Raw genomic sequence first — 25,891 nt, forward strand, 5'->3', positions numbered from 1 at the left:
CGAAAAATGGCAGCACGATAGACTGTTCATGATTCGTTGAAACGGTCGTTTTTGGTCGCTTTCATAGAAAACCAGAAAATAATTACAGGCCTTCTTTTTTTTCGTCAGTGATTCATCATGGGCCGCGGGTCACCGATGAGAAAAAGCAAGGAATACTGCCACGTGATTATCCCCGAGCCAACGACCACTGGCATCTTCATTCCTTCACGCCTCGACCAAAGCGAAGAAGAAGAAGAAGAAGAAGAAGAAGAAGAAGAAGAAGAAGAAGAAATCAACGAGGAGAACTAACTTTAGTCTTTATTATTTTCGACGAGATAACTATAGTCAAGATGGGACATCATAACCTTCGTTTCGACGGCGATCCTCACTCGCTGGATGGAGTTTGGAGTCCCCCTACTAGCAGGGCCAAGTACGATGTCACCCTAGCTGTCAACGATATCGATGGGTCACTGACTTGATGATTGTAGCTTTTGTGAGGAAGATTATGCTGTGACATTTTACCTGGCCGAATTTATCAATGCCTTGACAAACGTTACGTACGGTAAGTTCTTGTGTGACGCCGCAACATCCGAAATCTTGGCCACAGCTGACCTTTTGTAGTCTACTTGGCTCTTCGGTCCATGTATGGCTCGCGCAGTCGCAGCCGTGGACTGTTTGATCCGAAATGGGACTTTATGTCTGTCTCGCTCTTGGTTCTTGGCTTTGGTTCATTTCTTTTCCATGCGACTCTTCGCCAGACGTTGGAATTTGTCGATGAACTGTCAATGCTGTTGCTGTCTTGGTCGATGCTGCGTTCCCTCGTCATCTTACGACAGTCTCCTCAGAACATCCGCTACATCTCGATCGTCCTGGCAATTTTCTTCATTTCCTTCTCGGTATTCTACGTCAGATCTGCCAAGATCATTTATCAGGTCATCGGCTTCTGGGTTTCGCTCATCGTCATCGGCGTGCGTGTTCGCTACCTATTCCACTGGGCCAAGCCAACATTTTCCGAAGAGAATGTACGCGATTGGTCTATCCGAGTATGGACTGCAACGTTCACCTGCCTGTTTGGATATTTCATCTGGAACCTCGATCTTGAATTCTGCGCTGAGTTAAGGAACTTTCGACAGCGCATTGGACTGCCTTGGGCTTGGCTTCTTGAGTTCCACGGCTGGTGGCATATTTTGACTGCTCTTGGTGCGAGCCAATTCATGAATGTGGTGAGAGAGGTTCGTGAGGAAGTGAGTCGGGAAAAGAAAGAATGATTGGATAAGCAAAGGCGCATGGCGTTGGATAGGGCTGTAAGCCTCAGGGAGCAAACATTGGTTCTTGTTATAAGGTATCAAAATAAACTCAGCAAAATGTATCCTAAACTTGTGCGAAATTACCCAGTTCTTTTTATCACTTAGGCCAAAGGTCCTAGGTTTTGCCTCCCCTGGTGTGGTATATCTCTATGAGGCTCGGGCAACCTCTGCACGTTTAAGGATCAAAGAGCTATTGAGCTAATATGGATTGCAATTGCTGGCCGGTTACGTGAGAAATGCTTACAGCCTACGAGCTGTCGTTTCCTATTTCACACCCGGTGGCATCGAGATGAGCAGGTATCAATATCTTCAAATGATAATCGATCTGGCGTTGACAAGGATCAGATCTTGAGCAAGAATGCGCAGGATAATGATACAATATCTTGGGTTTGTGTAACTGAGGCGAATATCAGACATTCAGACGTCACTTTTGGACCCTGAGACAGTTACCCCTCCATACCCCGCTGACCTGGGACAGCCTAGGCCTAAAATACAGATAGACAGCGCAAGGAAAAGCGAAAATGTCTGGCATGTTGGAGTCAATGAATTGGATATATATATGTGTAAGAACCGACGTTTATAACAGAGCCTGGAGGTGCTTAATGTGAGTTGAGATCTACAAACTTGGTTAAGGCCAGGCACTCATGAACCGAACTTATCTACACACGTTCCTTCAAGCCCCAGACTTAAGGTACCTAGTCAACAATCAACGAACAACTTAGACTATAATACTGAATCATTAATGATCTAGAAGCGCAGTTCTCCATCGGAACACCATCGGAACTCGGTGAATTCCTTTCCATTGATCTCCCGACGTAGGAAAGGAAAGGAAACGTTAGACTGCACCAATCATCAAGTACCATGATCCTGACTCCCCACGTCATTCGACGCCTCCTAGCGAGGTGCACCAAGTAGTTACACTCAGTTGGGAAGATCTGCCGATGAGAACGGTCAAGCTTGGGAAATCGAGCCATTGGGGAGCCGTTTCAGGCGGCCAAAGGGAAACTCAGGTTGGTGTGAAACTGCGCGAACCACTGATTTTGACCCGCCGTGCTCTGACTGTCAGTGAATCAGCCTGCCTGCCCTCTGCCTTCTTTTAAAAGAACCTCCCCTCTTATCCACCCGCTATTTTCCTTCTCCTCAATCATCTCTCCACATCTCAACTTCACGCCACAAACTCACAAGCAAACAAAAAACACACACACAATCTTCAACACCAACCTCCAAAACAACCATCATCATGTCTGGCTGTGGATGCGCTTCTTCTGGCTCTTGCGGCTGCGGCTCTAGCTGCACCTGCGCCGGCTGCCCTGTAAGTTCTCCCTGGTCTGGTGCATGTCTTGTCTCAACGGTCCGAGGACTAACGTATACCAATCAAGCACAAATAAACTCTTCTTCAACGCCTTCGACGGGAACCCTGATGGATGAGACATGGGGAATGGGGACTCGGATGGTGGTTAACGATGTATCCACTCATTACTTCTTGTCGGCACTAATAAAGTGCAAGTCTCGGAACTAAATGACGATCACAAATTGCAGTCTGAAGTCTTGACGTTGATGTATTATGCTTGTATTGTGAATGTGCTATCTCAAACATCAGCTGGTGGCCTGTTTCCAACTGGGCCAGCAGATCTATCTCTACCAACGATTGTCTGAAGACGGAAAGAATGCTAGAACCGGACTCAAAGCCATACTCTGCCAGTCCTCTTTTGTTGTAGACTCAGCCTCGGATTCCCCTTCTTCATCCATATATACACCCGCCATTGATTCCACCTCTTGAACATCCTGGGCAGGCCGCCTCGACCGGTGACGCTGCCCTCTTTCATATGCTACCAACATAGCCTCTCGTATCAACCTCGCACCATATAGTATCGCAGCTATGACTGACATGGCGAAGCTTGCCTGTGCGATTTGGCAATACCCTTGGGTTCGGTCCCAAGCCGCAGAACACCCTCTGGTTAGGTACCAAGGACGTGGACTTGGGTGTTCAGGATCGGTAAAGTCGCTCGACGTTTGGCCCGCAATGCTCACAGCCCAGAGCGCGAGAAGGATCGCATCGTAGATGTTATTTACGTAGCGGGGGAGGTATCGAAGATGTGACATGGCGGTGCGAGCGAAGAAGACGACCAACCCAAGAATGGCGATGGCCAGGTTCGAGGTGTAGAGTCTGGAGATATCCAATATCAGTACCTTTCCTATCAACGTGCTTTAGTGTCAAGATGTTGGATATCGTACCTTTGACTCCAAATCAGAGGCACTTCAGGTGGCTCCTGATGGTTGGCGTAATAGTATATCCGCTTGTTGGGGTTGGAGTTCCATCCTTGTTCGCCACCGTTCTCCCATAGTCGTGATCTAAATTCTACTGGATACATGATACCAAAGAGAGTTACTGCCGTGGTCGAAATGGCCAACTCTGCGAGGATCAATGCGAAAGGTGTCTTGTGCGTAGGCGCCATGGTTGCGAGTTCTGGCGACACCACTCCTCAAACATCGAGGGAGGCGGGGAGCATTCTTTAAATGGGCTTGGGTCGGCGTTCAAGGTGCATTACGAGTAATACGGTGACAATCAGTGGACAGGCTGTGTTGTTTTTCGGTCAAAAAGCCCGCTTCACAACCTTGCGCTTTCCTGGTATCGAAACTTGCTCATACTGCCGCATCGAAGGATGACATTGGCACTTGGAGTATTGTACAACACAACATATGGATTAATGCTATATTCACCTGATAATTATCATCTGTTCACAGCAGATTGAACACAAGATACTATGTTGGTACAGTGGAGGCTGTCATGAGGGTGAATGTTAAAGTGCGCCACGATGTTTCTCCACGAACTTAATATGCGTTTCTACCGACTCATCAGACATCCCTAGCTCCCGTTGAAGGTCCAGGAACTCGGAAATTAAAAAGTTTAATGACGGCAGGGGTATTGGATAAAGCTCCTTGCCTGGTCAAGTGTTGGCCTGCAAATTGTTCAAGTGTACTATGTTCCACAAAGGGCGTTCTATTATCTGTTATGGTACACCAGCAAACCTGGACCCAGCTGTGAGCTATAAGTGAGTCAGAGAAGATCTTTTGTCAACATGGCGTCCATCTGAACAAACGGGAGTGTGCCACACTGAAGGCTGTCGCTCCCAACCACCTAGAGATGCATGCTGCTGATAACAAGCATGACGAGTACTGCTACAAGACTAGTAGTGGGTGCTGGATATGATCGCATTGTCCCAAGCTAATCGACTTATCAGACTGGAGACCTGATGAAGCTGATATCGGGCATATTCGTTCAACGAGGGCTCGCGTGGCGCTCACCAGGACTGGTCATTTGCAAGGCATGGCCCCCTCGAGGTTTGCGAAGTCTTGTCATCAAGACATATTTAGATCCTAGTATTTCTAATATGAGCACAATCTCCCATTAGCCTTGTTGTATCTCTAAGTCTAATAATCTTCTTGTGATATCGAGGTTGTTTCCCATGAGATAAAGAGTTTTGATGATTTTGTCTCCTTTTCTTCGTGACCTTAGCTGGTTGATCAGCTTAATAATAAGGCACATCTGGGAAATATGCAAGCTTATAGGTTTGATTTGGTAAAGACAAACTACCTAGGTACTGCTATCCAATATCAAGGAGCATGAGTTGTGAAAAGAGACTTCTACGTTGATTGGTTATTCCCGAGATCGCCCAGTCTCCAAGCATGATTCCGAGGCGAGCGGGAGTTATTGGTGATGTCAGGCTCCACTCCAGCTAGAATAGGTCAGCCCGCCGCGTCCACTGCCGTGCCACTTTCAAACATCATCAGCACAAGACAAGGCTTTCTTTTGTTCCCTCATTCATTCCTAGAACCGACTTTACTTTCGCAAAACATCGCCAATAAAATGCAATAGAACCCGCTCTTATCGAAACCGCTTTCACTATTACAACCACCGTTCTACCCGATCGGCACGCGACCCGAGGTTGCTATTCAACCATGCCGTCAGAAACCCAAGATACACCCGGCATAGCCGCTCTGCCTCCAACGAAACCGGCCGATGCACCCCGACGATGCTTCATCTGCTTGACCGACGAAGATCCCTCAGATCCCCCGGGATCATGGGTCGACCCCTGCGGATGCACCCTCGAAGCCCACCAGGACTGCATGCTTTCATGGGTAACGGATTGTGAACGCTCCAACAAACCTCTCCAATGTCCAGTATGTAAGGATCGTATTCAGCTGGAAGGACTGTGGGATCCTATCGTTGTTATGACGGATGCCGTCGCAAACAAGTTCACTCGCGCGAGCCCTTTCATGTTGCTCTCGTCAGTTACACTCGGAGTGCAGTTCAGTCTCCAGATGTATGGCGCATTCGCTATGTGGGCTTTCTCAGGCCGCGAGGCTCTCGTCGACTATGTTCTTGGTCATGAGATCTGGGTTCACGGAGAGGCGTCCCGAATTTTGATGTCTGGGGGTGAAAGACTAGGCAATGCACTGGTTTTAACCAACGTGGGACCGGCTCTGCTGGTCGGACAGCTGATGCCATGGTTTGGCAACAAGATCTTTCTCTCTACAGCTTCACTGGTAAGTTAGAGTTCTAGCAAGTATTGGGAACTACTAACAAATCAAAAGTATGGCGTTTATCAAGTCATGCATGACGATACTTTCCTGACCTGGCCTCCATCACCCCAACTCGCGATGGCAGTGTTTCCGTACGTGCGGTCTGCCTACCTCAACCTCTGGCGCGAATTTGTCTTCCCTTATGAAGTCAACCTCAATCGACAGATCATGGGGCTCCCCCCAGTCGAACCCCGACGAGATCAGCCTCCTGCCAACGAGCGACAACCCGAACAACGGAACGGAGAGGGCGGTGTTGTGGGTTTTCTCAATGGGCTCATTGAAGCTCTCGAAGGCGATGACATCGACGAGGATGGCCAGGATGATGCTGGCGCCGGCGGTCAAGACGCGGATGGTGAGCAGGGCGGAGGAGTTGTTATCGAACTGGTCATCGAGGAGGTTGATCGAGATGACCAAGAAGGCTTTGATGTTAGGCCTGCAGGACAAAACGAAATGGCTCCACAGGGACCTGTCGACGATGTACCTGCGCCGCGTCCGACAGGTGAGGAGGTTCAAGGGGCAGTAGATGAGCCTCACAACCCAGCCCGTGTTCCTGAAGAACCGGCCCAGGGTGCAGATGCCGTCCCAGCTGTTGTACCCGATGCAGGAAATGGAGATCAAGCTGCTCGACAAAACCAGCACGAAGCCCCCCAAGCGCCGCCCGCCCGCCGACCGGGTCTAGGAACGATTCTATCCGGAGTATCTAATGCCATAGTAAGCGCACTGATCCTTCCTGGTGTGTCGTTTGCCATGGGTGAGCTTTTACGCCTAGCCCTACCTAAGCAATGGACTGCTGCATCTTCCTTTCCACGGGGAAGCACTATGCGTCCAGGACTGCTCCAACAACAATGGGGGCGAAGTCTCGTCGGCGGGTGCCTCTACGTTGTACTCAAAGACTTTCTTAGGCTGTATACCAAGTACCGTAAGGTAGCTGCTATAGGTAATAGGAAGGTCAAGAATGTTGACAGAGCCCGACGACGAGCTGGGAAATGAGAAACTCGAGATGGGTAATGCCCGCTCTGGAGAGAGGGGGATGGACGCTGTCATAATGATTGCATTAACCGGCGTTATGGATTTGTATAGCCAGGCCAGGGGCTTTCGCTTCGGGAGTGAAGGGGCATTGCTATAGCGAGATACTACAGAGATACACCAGAATACACAAACCATTCAACTCTTGAAGCTACGGATGCATCCAGATTCACAGGAAGTTTATATCTTGATGGTATGTTCATTGGCCGGTACTGATTCGACGAATGACAAACCTCGAGTGAAACTATGCTATAGGAAACGCTCTTCCAGTGGGCATCAGAAGCCAAAGTATAATTATCTGATTAAGGTACGAATATCATAGATCTTTGGCACACTTTACTTATATCCATCGCTAAGATTGACTGTCGGGGTGTCGTTCCCCCGCAGCTACAGCACAGATTCGGCTGCTCCCAGGCCCATGCCCCACGTGGAACCTTCCAGCCCAAACTCCACGACGCCTCAACCGCGGGGCCCTTTTTTTGCCTGCCCTGCACTTCTGAGATCTACGTTGACCTCTCTCTCGTCTTGTCTCACCGAATCATATCCTCTTCTTATTTCCATTGGATCTTTCTGTTAGACTTGCATCTTCTGCCTCCTATCTATTTACTTTCCACTCCCTTCTCAACCTGTCCTTCAGGTTCTCTCCATTCGCTATGGTCAGCTCAATCCCCCGCAGTATCAACCACGGCTGCACTGCATACTCGTCATGACTCTCTTGACATGTGGCTAATACTCTCCTACAGGCGTCTTCTCACAACTCCAAGCAGCGCCTGGCGCTCGCTATCTGCGATTTCCTCTCCGCTTCCACAAATGACGGCACTCTCACCGCCGACGACAAGGACTCCATCGATGTGGCTATCAACTGTATCGCCGAATCCTTCAAGGTCGATCCCTCCGATACCTCCGCTGTCCAAGCCGCCATCGGATCTCAGAACCTCCTCCAGATCTACTCTGTATTCGAGAAGGCCCGCGCCGACAAGCCCGCCGCTGCCGCTCCTACACCCGCGCCTGTCGAGCTCACCGACGAGCAGAAGAAGGAGGCCGAGGCCCTGAAGTCAAAGGGAAATGCTGCCATGGCCCAGAAGGACTACCGTGCTGCCATCGACTTCTACACCCAGGCTCTGGCTATCAACGCCAACAACGCTGTCTACCTCTCCAACCGTGCCGCTGCCCACTCGGCCAACAAGGACCACGCTTCCGCCCGCTCTGACGCCGAGGCTGCCGTAGCCATCGACCCCGCTTATACTAAGGCCTGGTCCCGACTTGGTCTTGCTCGCTTCGCCCTAGGCGACGCTCGTGGTGCTATGGAGGCCTACGACCGCGGTATTCAGCATGAGGGTAACGGTGGCTCTGACGCTATGAAGAAGGGCTACGAGACGGCCAAGCGCCGTGTTCAAGAGATGGAGGCTGAGGAGGACTCTCTTCCCCGTGCTTCTCCTAGCGCCGGCGGTGATCTCGGTGCTGGTGGCATGCCCGATCTCGGTAACCTTGCCAGCATGTTCGGCGGTGGTGGTGCCGGTGGCCAGGGCGGTGGTATGCCCGATCTTGGTAGCATCATGAGCAACCCAATGTTCGCCAACATGGCCCAGAAGCTCATGAGCAACCCTGACCTTATGAACAACCTCATGAGCAACCCTCGTCTACGCGAGATGGCTGACCGCTACTCAACTGGTGGTGGCATGCCTGACCTGAACAGCCTCATGTCCGACCCTCAGATCGGAGAGATGTAAGTTTCCCATTTGGCCCACGTCACTTTCATAGTCATTGACTCAATCTTTAGGGCCCGAAACATGATGGGCGGTGGTGGCAACCCCTTCGGAGGCGCTGGTGGTCCCGGTGCCGGTGCCGGCGGTGCCAACGGACAAGGCGGTGCGCAACAGTAGAGATGGAATTGTGCAAATAGGGCATCTTTTTTATATACCATGGTTGCTAGGTGATACCTAAGGGTGACGATTCATTGAAGAACATGAAAACGAAGCCGTGCGCATGCTCCTCTTTTTGTTTAGCTTCTACAATAGAAACAGTAGCTATTATTATGTTGTCCATTTCGGATATGATATCGATCTGTGATACACTCACCAAAAGTTGTCTATTGGACTCCCTTATTCGTAGGAACTAGTACTCTTCTCTCCACATTGCCACTTANNGAGAGAAGTGTAGTCGGTTGCTGGAACACCAGGCTTGCCATCAAGAGTCGACAGCCTGAAGTTACGCACCAACGTCGCGACAATAACGCCCAAGTTAACATAAGCAAACTTCTCTCCGATACATCGATGCCGGCCAGCGCCAAAGGGCAAGTATGGGCTCTTTGTTCCTTTAGAGACAGCACCGTAGCCGTAGTCGACGACCTCAACCGTCACGGCCTCCTCCTGGGGCTTGTTATCCCACCGATGAGGATTCCATCTTTGTGCGTCCGGGAAGTGTTCTTCACTCAACGCTGTAACAGTTGGTGAAGCGAGGAGAACCTTGTCGGTGGTGACGGTGTAAGGTGATCCAGGTGCTTGCATGGGTCTCTTAACCTTTCGCAGAATAGAGTGGATAGAGGAATGAACTCGGAGTGTTTCTTTGACGACATTCTGGAGAAGTGGGAGCTTGTCGAGGTCTGAGTACTGCAGGGGTGGGAGAGCGCCGCCAGCACTCAAGTTGATGACTTGCTCTTGGTAGAGTTCCTCAGCGATATCAGGGGATGAAGCCAGATGCAGTACGATCCATGAACTAGCAGATGACGAAGAGTGTTGTCCGGCCATGAGAAGAGTGATCATCATGTGTGCGATCTCCTTGTCTGGAATTGGCTGCCCGTTCTTGTAGGCACAACTCATCAAGTTGGCGATCATATCGGTTCCTTTTTCCAAGTCTCCTCCGCCTCTTCTTCGTTCGTTGATGATGTCCATGTAGATCTCTCTCATCTTTGTATGGGCAGCGTCTCGACGTCGGTTGCGAGGCAGAGGTAGCCAGGGGAACAGGAAGTTGACAGGAGTAAAGCCTAGATCGAGGTCATGATACAGAGCTGCAAACTCAGCGGTAAGCTTCCGTCGAACTTCTTCACCTTGAAGAGAACGGGCGGCAGTGAAGATGGTGATCTCAGCCATTGCCTTGGATACATCAACTGTGCCAGACTTTCCAGAAAACGATGGCACAGCTTGGATGTACTCCAAAACCTCTCGCTCAATCAACTGAACATGGGACTCAAGAGCCTTCTGGGTAAGGCCAAACTTGACAAACTTCTTTTGCTCCATGAGCTTCGAGTTTGGACAATCGTATACGACATCGCTACCAAAGACAGGCGTTGTCAATGGACTGTAGATCTCTTCGGCGTTGGCGTCTTGAATTCGACTGTTGAGAACAAAGTCATTGCCATCAACACCAAGACAGGCAACGATTTTTCGACCGAAGAGGATAAAGGTGAAGACATCGCCGTGCTAGGGAAGAAATCAGTATCAGCATTAAGCCATAAGTAAGACGTGGGTTTAACCTTTTCTCGGCATTTCACAAAGAAGCCGTAAGGGTCGAGTCCATAAGCGACAGCATTACCAAAGAACGGAAGCCAGTGGAACACTAATGGAGGCTCGTTGGCATTTCGAGGGAGCTTTTGGTATAAGACATTGAGAGTGATGATAGCGAGGCAGGAAGTAAAGGCCCATAGAGGGTAGTAGAGGAGTGAAAACATTTGGAAAGAGAAGAGATGGTTGCGGTTTGTTGGATGAGTTGTGAAGTTGAGGGAATCTGTGAGTTTATATGGACAAAACGAGAACCAGATCTCTTCGGGGAAGACGATACCACCAGCTCTATTGCGATTCCTATCTCTCAGCCCGGACTGTCTTTGATTATGCCATTAATGCGAGCCAAGCTTCGCCGCAGGTCAAAGCCTTGGGGTGTTCTCTCGGTTATCACATCCTGATACTCAGAAGGATTCGCGGTCTCAGTCTCAACCAATGGTTCTTCTTCGATCGTAAGCCCGAATAATCACTGAAGTGGGTTTGTTATATGTTCTTGGAGTTGATATCTCTCGTTTTCACCGCAAAGAAAGGTTATAGTGATGCCGAATACGTTGGATGGTTGTCGCATTCGTATTCGTACTTGACCTTCTGAAGCAACTCTACGTCACATTTTATTCCGAGGAATAGTCGATATGTAGAGAGAGATTCCACTCGACCTGCAAAATCCAGGCTCTTTTGGTAGTAATGGTATTTTGTGTCCTTTGTGCCTTGCGTTGTCGGAGCTGAGTTGGTAGCCCCCTGATCGAGACATGCGTCGTGGCCAACAACCATTTTCCTTATAGTGTCTAGCAACTCCAAAGCTCAGCACATACGACCATAGCTATCAGACAACTCGGGATCCCGTCCGCTCTCCGTTCGATAAACTGATAAGTGCTGAATTAGTAGTTGGGTCGGTGACGACCAGCGAATCCTCGGTGTTGTATGTTTTTCTTTTTACTATTCGATTCTATGATCTTTCTATGCTATATCTAAAAGCATATGGCTGCCTAAGAACATACGACTGATAGACTTCACATCCTTTCTCGCTTCTTGAACGGTGTGTCTCGTCGGTAGTGCCATGAGGTGGAATCGCCATAGACTCTTTCATACCCAAACACTCCCTCGACCAAATTCAAAATTGCAGCAGCAGATATGTTGTAGATAGGTCCATATCTGTTCTCACAATGCAGGGTGAGCTTGTCACACTCGAGTCCAAAGCCAGAGGCGGCGTGGTTGAGTGTGATCTCCACCGCAGGAGGCTCGGATGTGTTAGATATGTCCTTGTCACAATGCTATAGACGCAAGAGATACTGACCTTATCTGTACGATTGACGATGGTCATTGTCCATTTCTTCAGGTACTCGGCCATCACTTCCAAAGTCTGGCTGTGGCTGCATTCAATTTCAATCTTCTGGCTCCTGCTTGATAACGAGGTGTACACGAAGAGGTGATAGGGAGCTTGCTGGAAAAGTGCACTAGGCTTCGGCAAAGTGTTTGGGTCTGGGAGATAATCAATGGCTGGTGTTTTGCTGCCTGTTGGCGGAGGTTTAGCAGGCTCTTCTTCTCGATCTTCTGCTCCAACATCTGCCCACTCATCACCCGTGGTGGAGTGTATGGGCAACGTCTTGGACGGTCGATTTTCTTCGAAGCATTCAAGAAGCTGTTCCTTAAAGAGACCGAAATACTGAGCTGCCTGGTGAGTTAGATCTTTGGGGATGTACAGAATGAATCCAAGTTGTGCATTAGACCACTTGGTTGATGGTCGTTGATTCTCTGACACCTGCGATATACCATGTCAGCTCCGAACCCAAATCAACTACGAGCAACATACCTCAACTGTCAAGTTCAACCTCGAAGTCAGCTCTCTGACTTTGGTAAGGAGAGTGTCCGTCCAGGCTTCATGAGATTCATCGTCAAGCAAATCGGTGAGTGCTTCAAACCAAACATGAATGAAGGATGCCACCGACGAAACCAGCTCGCCCTTATCTTCCCAAAAGCTCTCCAGCTCGGACACGAGAATCTGCCATTGAGGTTCACAGTGAACTTCAAGACCGAGCACGTCTTTCAGCTTTTTCATAGACTCTTGAGCACGGCATTCGTGCTTTTCCCAATTATCGCGGATCGAGACTTTGGCCTTCAGTGGGCTGATAGTTGCGTGAATCAGTAAACCAGCCAATGAGAGACAAAGGCGGTGGAGTTCAACTTACAGAGACATGATTGATGCTACGATATGCGATGGAGAGTTGGATCTTGAGATGAGGAAAATTCACGATGAAGCAAGAGATAATGAACTCATATCTCCATTATTATTTACCCGCCATCGGGTGAAGTGCAACCCCTGAAGTTGATACTCCTCTTTCTGCAAAGGGGAATGCGGGCTCACGCTGGGTCGGGGTATTACACGCTAAGCAGCGCTATGTTTTCAGCTGGGCGTTTTGGCGTTGTAAGGCAGATTAAAAACCGACCATCACCGCAATTTCTCTCCCACATTCCTCTCTACAGCCTTCCAATAGGGCTTAGGCAGCTACACGCAGGGTCCTCAATCTAGGCAGCTACAGGCATGGGGAAAACGCCATGTGGCTATGGGTAACTTGGTCAACTACTGCGAAATGCATGTTTGCCCTTGACTCCAGCACGTGCTATTGGCCACAGGCTGGATTGAAGCCTTGTCATGGCAATGGTTGGCGTTGTCAAGTGTTACACGCTTGCAGCTTGACTACTGTATACGCAGTCTAGCTTCAGATAATAACGGCACGTCAGTTGCCGGTTGAGACTCTGGGACTAGGCTGATATGGCAGGTCGTCAGGGGTTCAGATGCCAAAATCAAGCATAAAAGCCAGTCTCGCACCGCAAGACTAAGATCCTGAGTATCAACAAAGTCTCTAAACCAGTCTATCAACTCACAACTAAGATCTCATTCTTCTATCATCATGTCTCGACTTCCGCCTGCTGAGAAAATGCCCCTTGCTGTTCGCAAGAATAGTAGGTCTCTTTTATAGACCAGTCGCGACGGTATCACTAACAAGGTTCCAGTCCGAGACAGCTGGGAAAACACCAAGGCAGATCACGAAAAGAAGCTCTCGGAGATTCTTGGCCAGCCTTGGACTATCAACATTGACCCTAAAGCCCTCTATCCTTATGCCGAGGAGGGTTCCTGGGGCCACACCTCCTTGGGTGATCTCATTGTCAGGTTCGTTTCTCTTTTAAGCCGTCCTCCCTAGTCGTTAGCAGCAAGAAGCATGTCTTTATACAATAAGTGGCCATCGTTCACAACTTACTAACTGTCCTCTCTTCTTCTTAGCTATGTTGAGGGTGTTGAAGATCAATTGAAGTACTTCATTGACCGAAATGGAGATGGAACTAAGGATGAGATTAACGAGATCTGCTCCGGCCATGTCCTGACCATGGACTTTGATGAGAAGAACACCGTCTCTTATTGTGGAACCAAGGTTGGTCCCGAGGGTGAACTCATCATTCTCTTTACCGAGGGCAACCTGGGTACCAACACCAATTATGCTGCTGACAGCAACAACATCACCAAGGCCTTGAACGAAGCTCCTTCAACTGTTCGGCCCATGAGCTTTGTTGCTAGGGCCTCCATCAGAGAGGACTATGACCCCAACGTTCAGCAGATTCAGGATAAGCTGAACAAGATCCTCGGTCAGGAGATCACCATCGTCCCTAACTTTGAGGCCAACTTCGGAAAGCTCAAGGGCAAGGCTAGTGCTGATAGCGGTTGGGAGCAAAACTTTGGAAGGTCTCATTTCTCCTATCTTGAAGGCTTGGTCTCGCAGCTTGAGTATGACAAGTTCGGTGAGGATGATATGCTTCAGGAGGGACTCCTTGAGGCCATGGACAAGCATGCTGTTCATGTCCGCGTTGTAGACAAGACTAAGAGGTCCTACAACGAGACTGTCATTGAGGACGGTATTCTGTACCTTCGGGTAAGAAGTTCTGCATGTCTCTTTACGAATTAAGTGGGAACTAACATGGATGACAGACTTCCCCTTCAGACTTTGGCGTTAACGTTCATCAAATTTCAAGTGATCTTGTTAATATCCTATAGACTAGAGAAGCCTCCATAGCTTACACTAGACAAAGATATCTATTAAAGGAGTTGATATATAATGTTCCGGCTAGTAGTGGCCATTCCAGCATGCTTAAGTTTAAGAAATCCGCATATATTAGATAATCAGAACCATAGAGTGATGAAGTGTTTAGTGATGATACATAATGCACAGTAGGGAGAAGCCCTTCTTGTTGCTGCGTGTTGTCTGGTTAATGGCAAGAGATGTCAGTGAGGACTCTGGTCAATTACAGGTAACTCTGCCAGACTGGCCACTGGTCACCCAATGCAACTGAGGCGATTCTTGGCGAACATGCATGTCGTGGGCACCTGAAGCAGAGTCATCGGCCAAGGCAAAAAGATGGAGTCATCCTCATCAGACAACAAAAGGTCAGGACCGAGCGTGGATCGAACACGCGGCCTAGGGATCTGCAATCCCTCGCTCTACCGCTGAGCTATCGATCCCTGGCTTAATTCTGATTCTGGCGATGTTGGTTGTGCATATATGTCTTAGATGCAGACGTGGCGTTGAGGCACAAAAAAGGACACGACGCCAAATCGTGGGGTCGTCGGGTCGGCAAAAGAGAGGACCGAGCGTGGTTCGAACACGCGGCCTAGGGATCTGCAATCCCTCGCTCTACCACTGAGCTATCGATCCTGTTCTTGTAAATAGCTGTTGCAACTTTGGCATATACCCATGCGTTAACAAGAAGAGTTTCGTCGAGGCTTCAGGGTAAGAGAAGTATTTTAGCCTCCAAAGCTGATTTGGCAAGGTTTTGGTGGTTTGTAAATATGTACATGTCTTGAACTCGAGAAGAATAAATGATGATGAAAAGTCAAGGTTGAAATTGGGCTTGGGCTGTGGTTATACAGAGCTATTGTGCCATTACATCCACAATTGCGTGCCGGGGTTCCCGTGATTCTTATGGATCATGTCATTGTGTTGACTCGCGACGGCTTCTCACAGGGCGATTGCCACAACTGATAGCACACGGCCAATTATCATGAGTTTTCGGCGACTTCAACAGCAAGCTCCCGCGAAAACCTTCACCAGAAACACAGATTAAATTGCCACGAAAGCTTACATAGAGTAACAAACAATCATCCGCAGGCAAATCGTTGGTATCCCCAATCAGTTGAAAGTTCACAGTACAAGTATTTTGTAAATGTGCTGCAAGTCCTTAGAATAGTAACCACATGCACGGTTTCTAAAGATATGCCTCATCGACTTAGACATAACAGTCCAATAGCAGAGAAAATACGGACTCTTCATCGAAACTGTTTTTTCTTTCTTTACATAATTGACTGGTGCATAGCCATAACCTACTGGCGTCTAGAGTTCTCGTATGTGACCCCAACCTGCAAAGTCTGCCAGCCAACAGTCCGAACTTCAAAGCGCTGCAGACGCACAGAGATATCACCAACAGCGCTTTGACATGGAAGCGACCCTTCAATATTAAATATATTACTCGAACCTCCTGCTGCGCCTACTTATTGACCAGGCCTTGTTGCTTCATAACATTCCATTCCTACCATCACAAGATAAACTGCCGCTTATTAGCCAATATTGCGAAGCGAAGTGCATTGAACTCATCCCAAAGCTCGAATTTCGAGGGGCAGTTTTCTGAGTCCCTCTCTCTCCCTCTTATCGCGGTGACGAAAGTGAAGTGTCGATCTCTCTTTGGCGAGATTAGACTCCAGTTCCGAGCCAACTTGGCGGATCTGAGGAGATGACAGGGTGAAATATGAGATGATCCCACTGTATAAGTTCTGTCTCATCGATGAATATTGGGAGCACCTTGTAATATCACACGTCAATGACGTCGAAGCCGTGATTTGGTAGCATCTTCCCGAGGGTAGCTGAACTCGAGTCCATCACTACCCTGTCAATGTCAAATGACCAGCGAGACAACTCGGCTCGTCCAAAAGGAGTCCGACTGTCCAAGAAAGTTCAAGAGGCGCACTCTGAAGGGGGCAAGTGACAGACTTCGAAACATGAATAGACAAAGCCGTTGTCCTCAACTAGTTCGCACACGATGAAGTTTGTGAACCAGTCTAGATTTATTAGGTCTAGATCGCGAATGGGGCTTGAAGGGACGATGCTATTCAGCGTCCTCATTGGCTAGTATTCTTTTGAAGCTCTGGTGTTACCCGTAACTGGCAACATGTGTGTTAGTGGCAGCAAACAACCCCTGGAACTCGCGTCCAAGTGGATGAGCTTGGGTACTCATCCAGACCGGACGCTTCAAAAGCCGTTGCATGACGATACATATCACAAGCTCTCGAGAAGGAGAAAGAAAAAGGACAACGACCCCTGGACCAAGCCGGAATAAACTCCCCCTTGACCTGCCGAGGCAGAAAGGGAGTGCATTGCCTGATATGTCGTGTCTTTACTCAAATGGGCGACTTGATTCAAAGGGTCGTGCCCTTGGCGGAATAGTGCAGTCGATCTTGTGAGCAAACGGGCTAGAGGGAGATGATCTAAGCGTTGATCTATGTGACTGCCGAACGGTTTCCGAGGACTCTGAAAAAAGCACAAACAAACTACGAATGCTCAGAATTCTCTGTTGGATGCAAATATTCTCGTATTTTGTTCGTAAGCTGACTGAGATGGTGAAGAGAGAGTACTTTGTCGGAAGTTTCCAGCGCCACATTCTGATTGTACCATGTCGCCGTTGGGACGGCATTTCCACTTTTCGATCCGCCAGAGGATGCAATTTCTGAGGGCGAATATTACTGCAGGGGTTGAGCAAGGGTCCAAGTATTGGGATGAGGACTCGATAATGCCTCCTCAGTAGGACTATTCGATAATATTTGCTCAAATATTGTCGATAAACGGCTTCAACTATAGCGATAATCGAGGAACCTTCAATGCACACTAGACTAGAATTAAATCTGACTCGAGCAGCCTCTCTCTTCCTTTTTCCTCATCAACTTGGCGTCCCCGCTCGAGGCTTTGATTCGTCTGTGCGTCGGCACGAATGAAACCGAAACAAACGGTTCTGAAACAAGTCTGACGTGTGAACTCTGAAGTGTCTGTCTCTTGAACAAAGTCTCTCTCTGTCTTCTGTGAATTCATCCAGTCTCGTCTAGACCGAGGGCTCGAAGAAGAATACGAGGACAAACACGCCGTTCAGATGGCACAAGGAATGCTGTACTCTACCCGTTCTAAGTCTTGTCGTTTCAAGAGCAAACACAGTAACTTCAGCATCTCACGGCTCGTGTGACGTCAGGCTCAGGCTTTGACAAGAGACGCCCCTGTTGATCATTGCGGAGCCCATCCAATGGCTTGGCCCTCTTCTCACGATGTCGGTGCTTTTGTATTGTGATGCGCCGTCTTGACCAGACTCTGAGCTAGTGATGTGCATTAGATATCCCCTTCTGTAAAAACATGCTCCATAGTAGTCTATAGTTCCTCTCCCTGATCGTCCTGTCTCTCTCTCCATCCTTGCCTTTCAGCCCTTTCCCCATACTATCTGCTCGATATTTTGTGCATCCCCTTCATTTTTTATTAAATATTTACCCTTCTCCCCATTCTTCGGTATTTCTTCCTTTGTTCCAATTTTCCACAGAGGAGCAAACATTTATCAACACTCGTTTCAGTTGTGAAACTAGAGGAAAGCTGTGCTCCCTCGCCTTACACTTGCAAGACTGTGCTGTGCTGTATTGTACACTCAACGCTTGACTCCATCAAGACACAAACAATACTTGGACTCTCTTTCATCTTTACTACTTTTACTTATTCGAGCGCACTCTTTGTCTTTTCATCAATCATCATCATCGTCTGCATTACACCCTCATTAATTCACTTGTCGCGCATCTCAACATCGAGACAACCATCACCTACGACATCTTCATTTCCCGTTTCCACAAACACTTCATCACGAAACGCCGATCAAATTCCTCCCATTCTCAGAAGCATTAAACATCGATCCATCTCTTACAAACAACTAATCTATTTGATCATCCCCAAACATCCCATCTGTTCGAGGCTGATACTCAATCTTGCCGCTGAAGCGATCTTCCCAAGGGTAGTTTCACTAAAACACAACGCATAAATCTTCCCTGCCCACGATCAGCTTCAATTCGTCGTCCGAGACCAAATCCTTCAGTGTGTTGGTCCCGTCAGCCTGGTTGTCAGCCCCCTAGCGCGTTTCAACTGAGTTGCCAGTTTATTGATCGAATGATATCAATGCTTCGTGCTTGAGCCAAGCCACAGTCATTCAATCATATAATTGAACGTGTACTCTCGAAACCTCTATCGTCGAAGCATTTCTTTTCCAAAAAGCGACAACTCTTACTGTTGAACCTAAGACAACAAACTTCTTCCACAATGACTGGACAATCTACAAGACGATGGCTCCAGCTGTCTTTCCTTCTCATGGCTGGTTCCGCCTCCGCAGGATCTCTCAAGCTGTCGGACTTTGAGTCTATCAGTGACAAGTCATTCCCAGAGACCTGTGTTCAAGCCTACGATACACCACTCTCCCAATGCACCCCCAAAGACTTCACCGATGGCAAGGCGTGCAGTGCTGCTTGTAAGGACTCAGTTCAACAAGCCCAGGGCTTCATCCAAGCATCATGTGGTGACGTCTCAGCCAGCTCAGAATCACTTCTAAGCCGCGGCCAAAAGGGCAATCTTGTCGCTGTTCTCTGTCGAGATGTTGATGAGCCTCAGTCGGAACCCGAGTCTGCACCACAGACTCAGCCTCAGACTCAACCCAAACAGGAGCCCGAGCCTGAGAAGACTCAGCCCCCAACCACAACCACGACCTCTGCTTCTTCTACCAAGGTCTTGAAGAATATCTTAATTGAGACTGGCCACACTACTCGAGGCGACAAGTCAGACGATAGTCTAGATGGACCACCCCTGTCTTCAGTGGACGAAGACCTTGCCACCAAGAGCACTGTTCTTGCAATCGACACAGACCAGCCAACTGGCTCTCTTCCCATGCCTGCTCCTCCTAGCATGATGACCTCGGTGACAAAGCCGAGTGCTGCTAGCCAAACAGCGGCGTCTGCCAGCGAGGAATCGACTCCAACGCCCACAACGGCTGGTGGTTCTGTTCATGCCCCTAGCTTCGGGTTCATGTGTGCGTCTTTGGCCATGTCTGCTATTATGTACATGATCGTCAACTAGAGAGTTGGCTGGTTATTCATTTCAATTCTGAGGGGTGTAGGATCACTGTACTTGTTTGACTGAGGGAGTTGGTGAATTTCTGTAGCAACTTGAGATAGAAGTCGGCGGAAGTGAGAGAAGCTCACGTCGTTATGCATCTAGATAGCCGGAAAATAACAGAATACCCTTCAAGATCGAATTTGATAATACTGTCCTTAGATGCATGTGATTTGAGTGTATGTGGTATGTGATGCCGAGTGGTTCGCCTTCCAAGCCTATCGCATAATTGCTCATTGTGATCGAGTAACACAATCGCGTGGCGCTCAGCGAGTTCGTGTTCACAAAACTCTGTAACACGAAAGATGGAATACTTGATTGTGATAAAAATGAAGCTATCGTCAAATCATGTTCTTGTGCATTTGCACCACCTGGTGTGTTTTTACCTCTTGGCGACTTCACATGAGAGCTTGGCCCTTGGCGCCGAGTGACTGGCGAGCCTGGGGTGCATCTCTGGGCTTCTTGGCTGCACCAAAATCCAGGGTCCTTCAGATCTCCAAGAGATATCCAAGACTTGAGAATGCAACGTCAATTGACGTTTCTTCAAGTTTGGTGCTCTCTTCACAACGTGCAAGACGTTGTGTGTGAGACACGATGCCCTCACGAGTCGTACAGGAGGTTCGCAGATCTCTTTTTAGAATGAGCGGTGTATTAACCTTGCGGTTATTTCTGTGGAGTTAAGAAACCCAGATTCAAGGTGAAAAGAGCTTGAGGCTTTGCTGGAAACAGGGTAGCGTGTTTTTCTATCGTTCTCACTGACGTCAACAAACCAAGGCGACTGTCAATGCATTCAATTTGATCTTGCAGATTCACAGTGACATTGGATGGAGTCTTGCCTGAGCGATTCTGCCTGTAGAAGTTGAAGGGCCTGGGCCAAATGCTCCTGATCTAGACCCCCGAGAGCCCCAGCTAGACCGTTTCCAACGCCGCGTTTATCAGCCATTGGCAGCTCGGGCGTTTCGTGACAAATAATAAGCATAAAATCGATCTCGCAGCTTGACAGGGAAATAAGGTTGTCTGCGGTTATGGCCGCAGGAGCGGTAAAAAATAACCTTGATTTGACAGACCTCAAACCATGTGCCAAAAACAACAAGCCTAGGAGCCTGGGGACTGGGGTTCACACGAATTTTAGTGGAACAGATGCACAAATCAAGAGAGGAAACAAGAGCCGGGTCGTTTCTCCTTCGGTCGCCCTATGCAGCGAGAGAAGCGCCTTGGATGGGCACGTTTTCGTGGGGTGACGATGCAGCTCGACGTTAATGTTCATCAGTACGATGATCATGTTGCGGATCAATCTATCACTCAAGACGATAAACAAATGGCTCAAGATGATAAAACCGAGGTTAGCGCTGCAAAAGTCGTCATTGAGGGAATGCTATAGTGCCAAGAAATACAGGTATTGGCTGGAGGGTCTTCAGGTGGTCATATCCATTGCCCGCAATCTTGTTCTTCTATGTTCATTTTTCTTCGGAGTGAGAATGTCAATTCGTGTTGGAGACCGAAGGACAGGGTTCTATCTCGCACGGAACTGCCGGGGTCATAGTACCAGTATGTGAACGCTGCTTTTATCATCTCGGGCAGGCAGCTGGAGTCTATTCAAGCAATCAACGGCTAGTGGCATACTCGTTTATTGGCACCTTATCATGATATGATACGGCCTGGTTGCTTTTGTGAGACTATTGATTAGGCGTCGTTAGGCTTCGGATGCCATTCTCATCGAAATTTGATACAAGACAAGTGCGTATAGGTGTGGGTGAGCATACAAGCACAAAATAGCGTATTAGAGAAAGATGTTGAGGCGAGAGGTGGAACCAGACCATTGTTATTGAAATAAAGTCACGGCGTTGGACAAGGGAGATGCATGGAGGACAGGACAAGCTGACGAGTAAGACAGGGCTTATTGAGATGTGATCTGGGCCGTTATCGTGAGACTGTACAGAGTATTTGGGTCTCGATTCAGAGGGTCAAACATAGGTTGAGCCTTTATGAGGACAACTTGGGGCTTGTTTTACAACAGCAGTCTCGAAGTAATATCGAATAGAACAACACGATAGACCCCTCGAGCCTTGGTATATTGCCGTCTTGTCCGGCTTGGGTGCCGCGAAGATTCTGGATAAAAGCAGCAGCGCATCAAATGGCCCCGCGAGCCCCCACTGAGAGGCTCTTGGCGGCACTTGATCCGACTGGGGCCCCCTGTTCCTTGACCTTGACCTTGTGGTTCGCTCACTAGCTATGTGTGCTACGTCGTGAGATGGATGGATGGCTGTTGATGGTGACGATCCCCTTGCTCGTCGATGAACCTCGTTCTTTGCGCTAGAAGACACCCCCTCCGGAGACACAAATCTCCAGCCGATGAGGTTAAAAAAACCTCCAGTGAAAGCCGTTGGAGCATTTGAACTTCTATCGTCATTCTTCATAGCTGTATTCTGTTGATAATACCTTATCTTCTCTCCAGATTAACATCGATAAGTCTCATCACGTCTAGACCTTTGTGGCGCCGAGTGGCGTACCATCCCGGCTTTACAGGCATTGTTGCCCTGTGACGACACTGTTCAAGGCCTGTGCCATTTTTGAGCCCGGCGCCGATTGACGGGGATCAAACGGTTCGTTCTTGCGTGTTGATCTCGGGCGGCCGTTGAGAAATTCTTTTTCTTTTCTTCCTTCCCTACAACAACAATTGACACTAGGCCAACTGTTCCTGTTGACGGCCTTACCCTCTCGTTACTCTTTTACTACCTATCTACTCCTTCTCGTGGACGTTGCGCTTCTCGCATACGAGTTGTCAAACAACAATTGATCGCGGCGTCGCCGCCCGATTTCCTCCCCCTTGCGATAACGTTGCTTTGATCGCTTCCGAGATCGCGACACTACAAAGTATTGAGCGCTGTTAAGGCTAATCGAATGACCGAACCTCTTGTATTCTTATTCCTATAGCCCAACATGGCGTGGAGTCACCTTGACATCACCAAGCCGCACTTGGTGTACATTATCCTCGGCGGCTTCACTTCCCTTTTCATGCTCTGTTCGTCCTTTATCAAGGAGCGCATGTACATCGGTGAAGCCACAGTCGCTACACTTTGTGGTGTAATCTTTGGTCCTCATGCAGCCAATTTGATCAATCCCCAGGAATGGGGTTCGACCGATATCGTTACCGTCGAGTTCTCCCGAATTGTTCTTGTTGTCCAATGTTTCGCTGTCGGTGTCGAATTGCCCAAGTTCTACATGGAGCGCCATTGGAAGTCTGTTGTCTTTCTTTTGGTCCCAGTAATGACGTTCGGCTGGCTTATTGTCAGTTTGTTCATCTTCTGGATGATCCCTGCATTGGATTGGCTCGATAGTCTTGTTGTGGCTGCATGTGTTACTGCTACTGATCCTGTCCTGGCATCGTCTGTGGTAGGAAAGGGTAAGTTTGCAAAGCGAGTCCCTAAGCATCTTCGAGATTTGTTGTCCGCCGAGTCTGGATGCAACGACGGAATGGCATTTCCCTTCATTTATCTGTCTTTGTACCTTATTCAGTACAAGCGAGATGCAGAGGATGTGAGCTTCCATTTCGTTGTGTATGTTCTCCTCTACGAGTGCATCTTCGGCGCCATCTATGGTTTTGTCATTGGTTACATCGCTCGCCATGGTATCAAATTTGCCGAAAAGCGCGATCTCATCGATCGAGAGAGTTTCCTGGTCTTCTACTTCGTTGTTGCGCTCTGGTGTGCCGGCTCTGGTAGTATCCTGGGCATGGACGATTTGCTCGTCGGTTTCGCAGCAGGAGTTGGTTTCTCCAACGACGGTTGGTTCGGTGAGAAGACTGAGGAGTCTCATGTGTCCAACGTTATCGATCTTTTGCTTAACTTGACTTATTTCGTCTACTTTGGAACCATTATTCCGTGGTCGCAGTTCAACGATGGTCGATTTGGCATGATGGCTTGGCGTCTTGTGGTCATTGCCGTTTTTGTCCTTTTCTTCCGCCGTATCCCTATCATGCTGGCCCTCAAACCCTTCATACCGGACGTCAAAACGTGGCGTGAGGCATTGTTCGCCGGTCATTTCGGCCCAATTGGCGTGGGCGCCATCTTCGTTGCGATCTTGGCACGAGCTGAATTGGAGCATGGCGAGCCGGTACCTTTGGCGGAGATGCCACCCGAGAATACTGAACATTATGAGCTCATATATCTCGTGTGGCCGATAGTTTGCTTCATGGTAGTCACGTCGATTCTTGTCCATGGCTCCTCAATTGCCGTCTTTACCCTTGGAAAACGTATTAACACCTTGAGTTTGACCATGTCTTACACAGCCGCTCCCGAAGATGGACCGTCTTGGATGAACCGACTCCCCCGAATCTCTTCTCAATCCAGATCTCAAGCTAGATCCTTCTCCGAGGCGTCCATCGACGAAGAGAAGGGACCTCAGCTCCCTCCCGACGCTCTGGTTCCTCCTAGTGGGCCTTATAGTCATCTTTTGCGCAGACAGCGAGACCAAGGTGGCAGCCGCTCATCATCGGTTGTGTCGCGAAAGCGCAAGCATAAGAACTGGGATGACAATGGCCCCGGAGGACCAATTGCTCAGTCTGCAATCTTCCCCCAGCGACAATCATCTACGCCCTTATCCCCTACGGAACAGTACGAGCAAGAGGAATCTCCCTCACAAGGCAACACCGAATCAACTTTGGCAGCTGATGATAGCTCCAAGGAGAAGGATAACGACAAGATTGAGAAGGTAGAAGATAGCCCTGCCGGCAGTAGCGGCCAGAAGACACCCCCAAAGCCTGTGGAGATATACGAGGAGGGCCATGATTTGATATTTGAGAACAAGGACGGGGACGTTCTTGATGTCGAGCCCGCTCCCGAATCTCACAGACAAGACGAAGACCATGTGCCCATCACAGCCATTAAGCCTGGCCACGACAAGCTATGGACTATCTCTGGTTTCAAAAAGAAGGTGGGCGAAGTCTACAACACTGAATTGGAAAAGCGCAAGGAAAAGGGACAAGATCGACGACATGAACCTGCCAGAGCCTACCAATTTGGAAACACGGTACGTGCATTCCTAGGATTATGTCAGGAGATTAACTAACAAAACATAGATTATTGTTGAAGACGAGGACGGTGAAGTCGTTAAAACCTATGAGCTGCCCACAACCAAGGGCGAGAACCCAGAAGCTGGTCCTAGCACCACACCCGCTGAGAAGACAGCAGCCAAACCTGGCTGGACCAATTTTGGAGGTGTATTCGGAGGAAACAGCTCAAATGAACAGACTAGGAAGAAGTCTATTGCCGAGAACCAAGCAGCCGATGACAAGGCCATTCGATTCACAATTGGCGGTGTTGGTCAACGCATGACTAAGGAGGACTTTATCCGTGAAGTACAGAAGCTGGATTCACGAACAAGGAGGGAGGTCGTAGAGCAATCATCTGCCTCGCAAGCCGTCAAGAAGGTTGCCAAGCAGGACCTGCCACCCGAAACTGCAATCATGGCTGCCAAGGCTGCCGAGCATCACTCTAGCGGGAAGGCGAAGGCAACGGAGGCTCCAGCTGCGTCTCCCTCTCGGCGTGCAGGCCCTTCGAGCCCATCCAAGCCGTCTGAAGAGCAGGGTGAGACAGCCGTGGAGCGCAAGCGCCGTCTCGCTGTTCTATCAGCTCAGGAGGATGATGAACGCGAAGAAGAGACCGGAGAGACACCCGCTGAGAGGAGAAGGAGAGAGGCTGCTCTGGGTGTAGGCAACGGAGGCGACGACAGTGATGACGATGAGGGCACAGAGAGAGTGCCGCCTAGTCGACGAGGCATCACATTTGCTGATTCGACACGACCCAGCAGGGGAAGAACTCCGAGGTAGTGGATGATTCCATTTAGAGCGGGTTTATTTGCATTTTCTTTTTCGCATAGATAACGATATCCAGTATGATTCTACTGATGATAAGGAGGTGTTAATTGCATGGTGCATCACATAGCGCATTATATAGGAATCATGTCATACTCTGACCTAGATACATGAAATCACCGGTTACCCATGTCTTCTATTGAGCCTGATTCCTCTCCAATGTCCTCCGTATTCATCATTAACTCCGTTGCTTTATGAAGTTTGTAATTGCAACAAGAAGTATCATTCGATATCACGTGTCGTATCACGTGAATGACATTATGGCTGCTCAGGGGTTTCAGCTCTTAGCTAACTGGATCTTTAAGCTTTACTCAACACTCCATGTAATTGACTGACGGTGTTCAAAATGTACTTGCCGGAATTCCTTTCTCCGTAACATATACCAGAACTTTTACACTCGCCCTC

The 25,891-nt window shown here is 48.9% G+C and overlaps 8 protein-coding genes across 8 annotated transcripts; 5 read left to right on the plus strand and 3 right to left on the minus strand.

The window, feature by feature from the left end:
• Positions 1-329: 329 nt before the first annotated feature.
• FTJAE_1160 (YPC1-alkaline Ceramidase) lies at positions 330-1,247 on the plus strand (the record flags this gene model as incomplete). The annotated part of the gene is made up of 3 exons (XM_037344559.1): positions 330-409; positions 468-541; positions 601-1,247. The coding sequence occupies 3 exons, from the start codon at positions 330-332 to the stop codon at positions 1,245-1,247; spliced, it is 801 nt and encodes a 266-aa protein (XP_037211632.1).
• A 1,677-nt stretch (positions 1,248-2,924) lies between these two features.
• Positions 2,925-3,742, minus strand: FTJAE_1161 (uncharacterized protein; the record flags this gene model as incomplete). Its single annotated transcript, XM_037344570.1, has 2 exons — positions 2,925-3,453; positions 3,522-3,742. The coding sequence occupies 2 exons, from the start codon at positions 3,740-3,742 to the stop codon at positions 2,925-2,927; spliced, it is 750 nt and encodes a 249-aa protein (XP_037211633.1).
• A 1,504-nt stretch (positions 3,743-5,246) lies between these two features.
• Positions 5,247-8,779, plus strand: FTJAE_1162 (RING finger domain protein; the record flags this gene model as incomplete). The annotated part of the gene is made up of 5 exons (XM_037344581.1): positions 5,247-5,834; positions 5,883-6,807; positions 7,064-7,089; positions 7,640-8,622; positions 8,677-8,779. The coding sequence occupies 5 exons, from the start codon at positions 5,247-5,249 to the stop codon at positions 8,777-8,779; spliced, it is 2,625 nt and encodes an 874-aa protein (XP_037211634.1).
• A 219-nt stretch (positions 8,780-8,998) lies between these two features.
• On the minus strand, positions 8,999-10,563 carry FTJAE_1163 (cytochrome P450 monooxygenase family 51 (sterol 14-demethylase); the record flags this gene model as incomplete). Its single annotated transcript, XM_037344592.1, has 2 exons — positions 8,999-10,315; positions 10,369-10,563. 2 exons carry the CDS (start codon positions 10,561-10,563, stop codon positions 8,999-9,001), a joined length of 1,512 nt encoding a protein of 503 aa, XP_037211635.1.
• Positions 10,564-11,403: 840 nt separating this feature from the next.
• FTJAE_1164 (cytochrome family 51 (sterol 14-demethylase)) lies at positions 11,404-12,587 on the minus strand (the record flags this gene model as incomplete). The annotated part of the gene is made up of 4 exons (XM_037344603.1): positions 11,404-11,631; positions 11,688-12,152; positions 12,204-12,516; positions 12,580-12,587. 4 exons carry the CDS (start codon positions 12,585-12,587, stop codon positions 11,404-11,406), a joined length of 1,014 nt encoding a protein of 337 aa, XP_037211636.1.
• A 715-nt stretch (positions 12,588-13,302) lies between these two features.
• FTJAE_1165 (uncharacterized protein) lies at positions 13,303-14,438 on the plus strand (the record flags this gene model as incomplete). The annotated part of the gene is made up of 4 exons (XM_037344614.1): positions 13,303-13,354; positions 13,406-13,562; positions 13,674-14,316; positions 14,373-14,438. 4 exons carry the CDS (start codon positions 13,303-13,305, stop codon positions 14,436-14,438), a joined length of 918 nt encoding a protein of 305 aa, XP_037211637.1.
• A 4,333-nt stretch (positions 14,439-18,771) lies between these two features.
• Positions 18,772-19,578, plus strand: FTJAE_1166 (uncharacterized protein; the record flags this gene model as incomplete). Its single annotated transcript, XM_037344625.1, has 1 exon — positions 18,772-19,578. One exon carries the CDS (start codon positions 18,772-18,774, stop codon positions 19,576-19,578), a length of 807 nt encoding a protein of 268 aa, XP_037211638.1.
• Positions 19,579-22,554: 2,976 nt separating this feature from the next.
• On the plus strand, positions 22,555-25,441 carry FTJAE_1167 (CPA1 family monovalent cation:H+ antiporter; the record flags this gene model as incomplete). The annotated part of the gene is made up of 2 exons (XM_037344636.1): positions 22,555-24,642; positions 24,692-25,441. The coding sequence occupies 2 exons, from the start codon at positions 22,555-22,557 to the stop codon at positions 25,439-25,441; spliced, it is 2,838 nt and encodes a 945-aa protein (XP_037211639.1).
• Positions 25,442-25,891: the final 450 nt, after the last annotated feature.

The sequence above is a fragment of the Fusarium tjaetaba genome (genome assembly GCF_013396195.1).
Source record: "Fusarium tjaetaba strain NRRL 66243 chromosome Unknown NRRL66243_c0000024, whole genome shotgun sequence".
NCBI lineage: Eukaryota > Fungi > Ascomycota > Sordariomycetes > Hypocreales > Nectriaceae > Fusarium > Fusarium tjaetaba.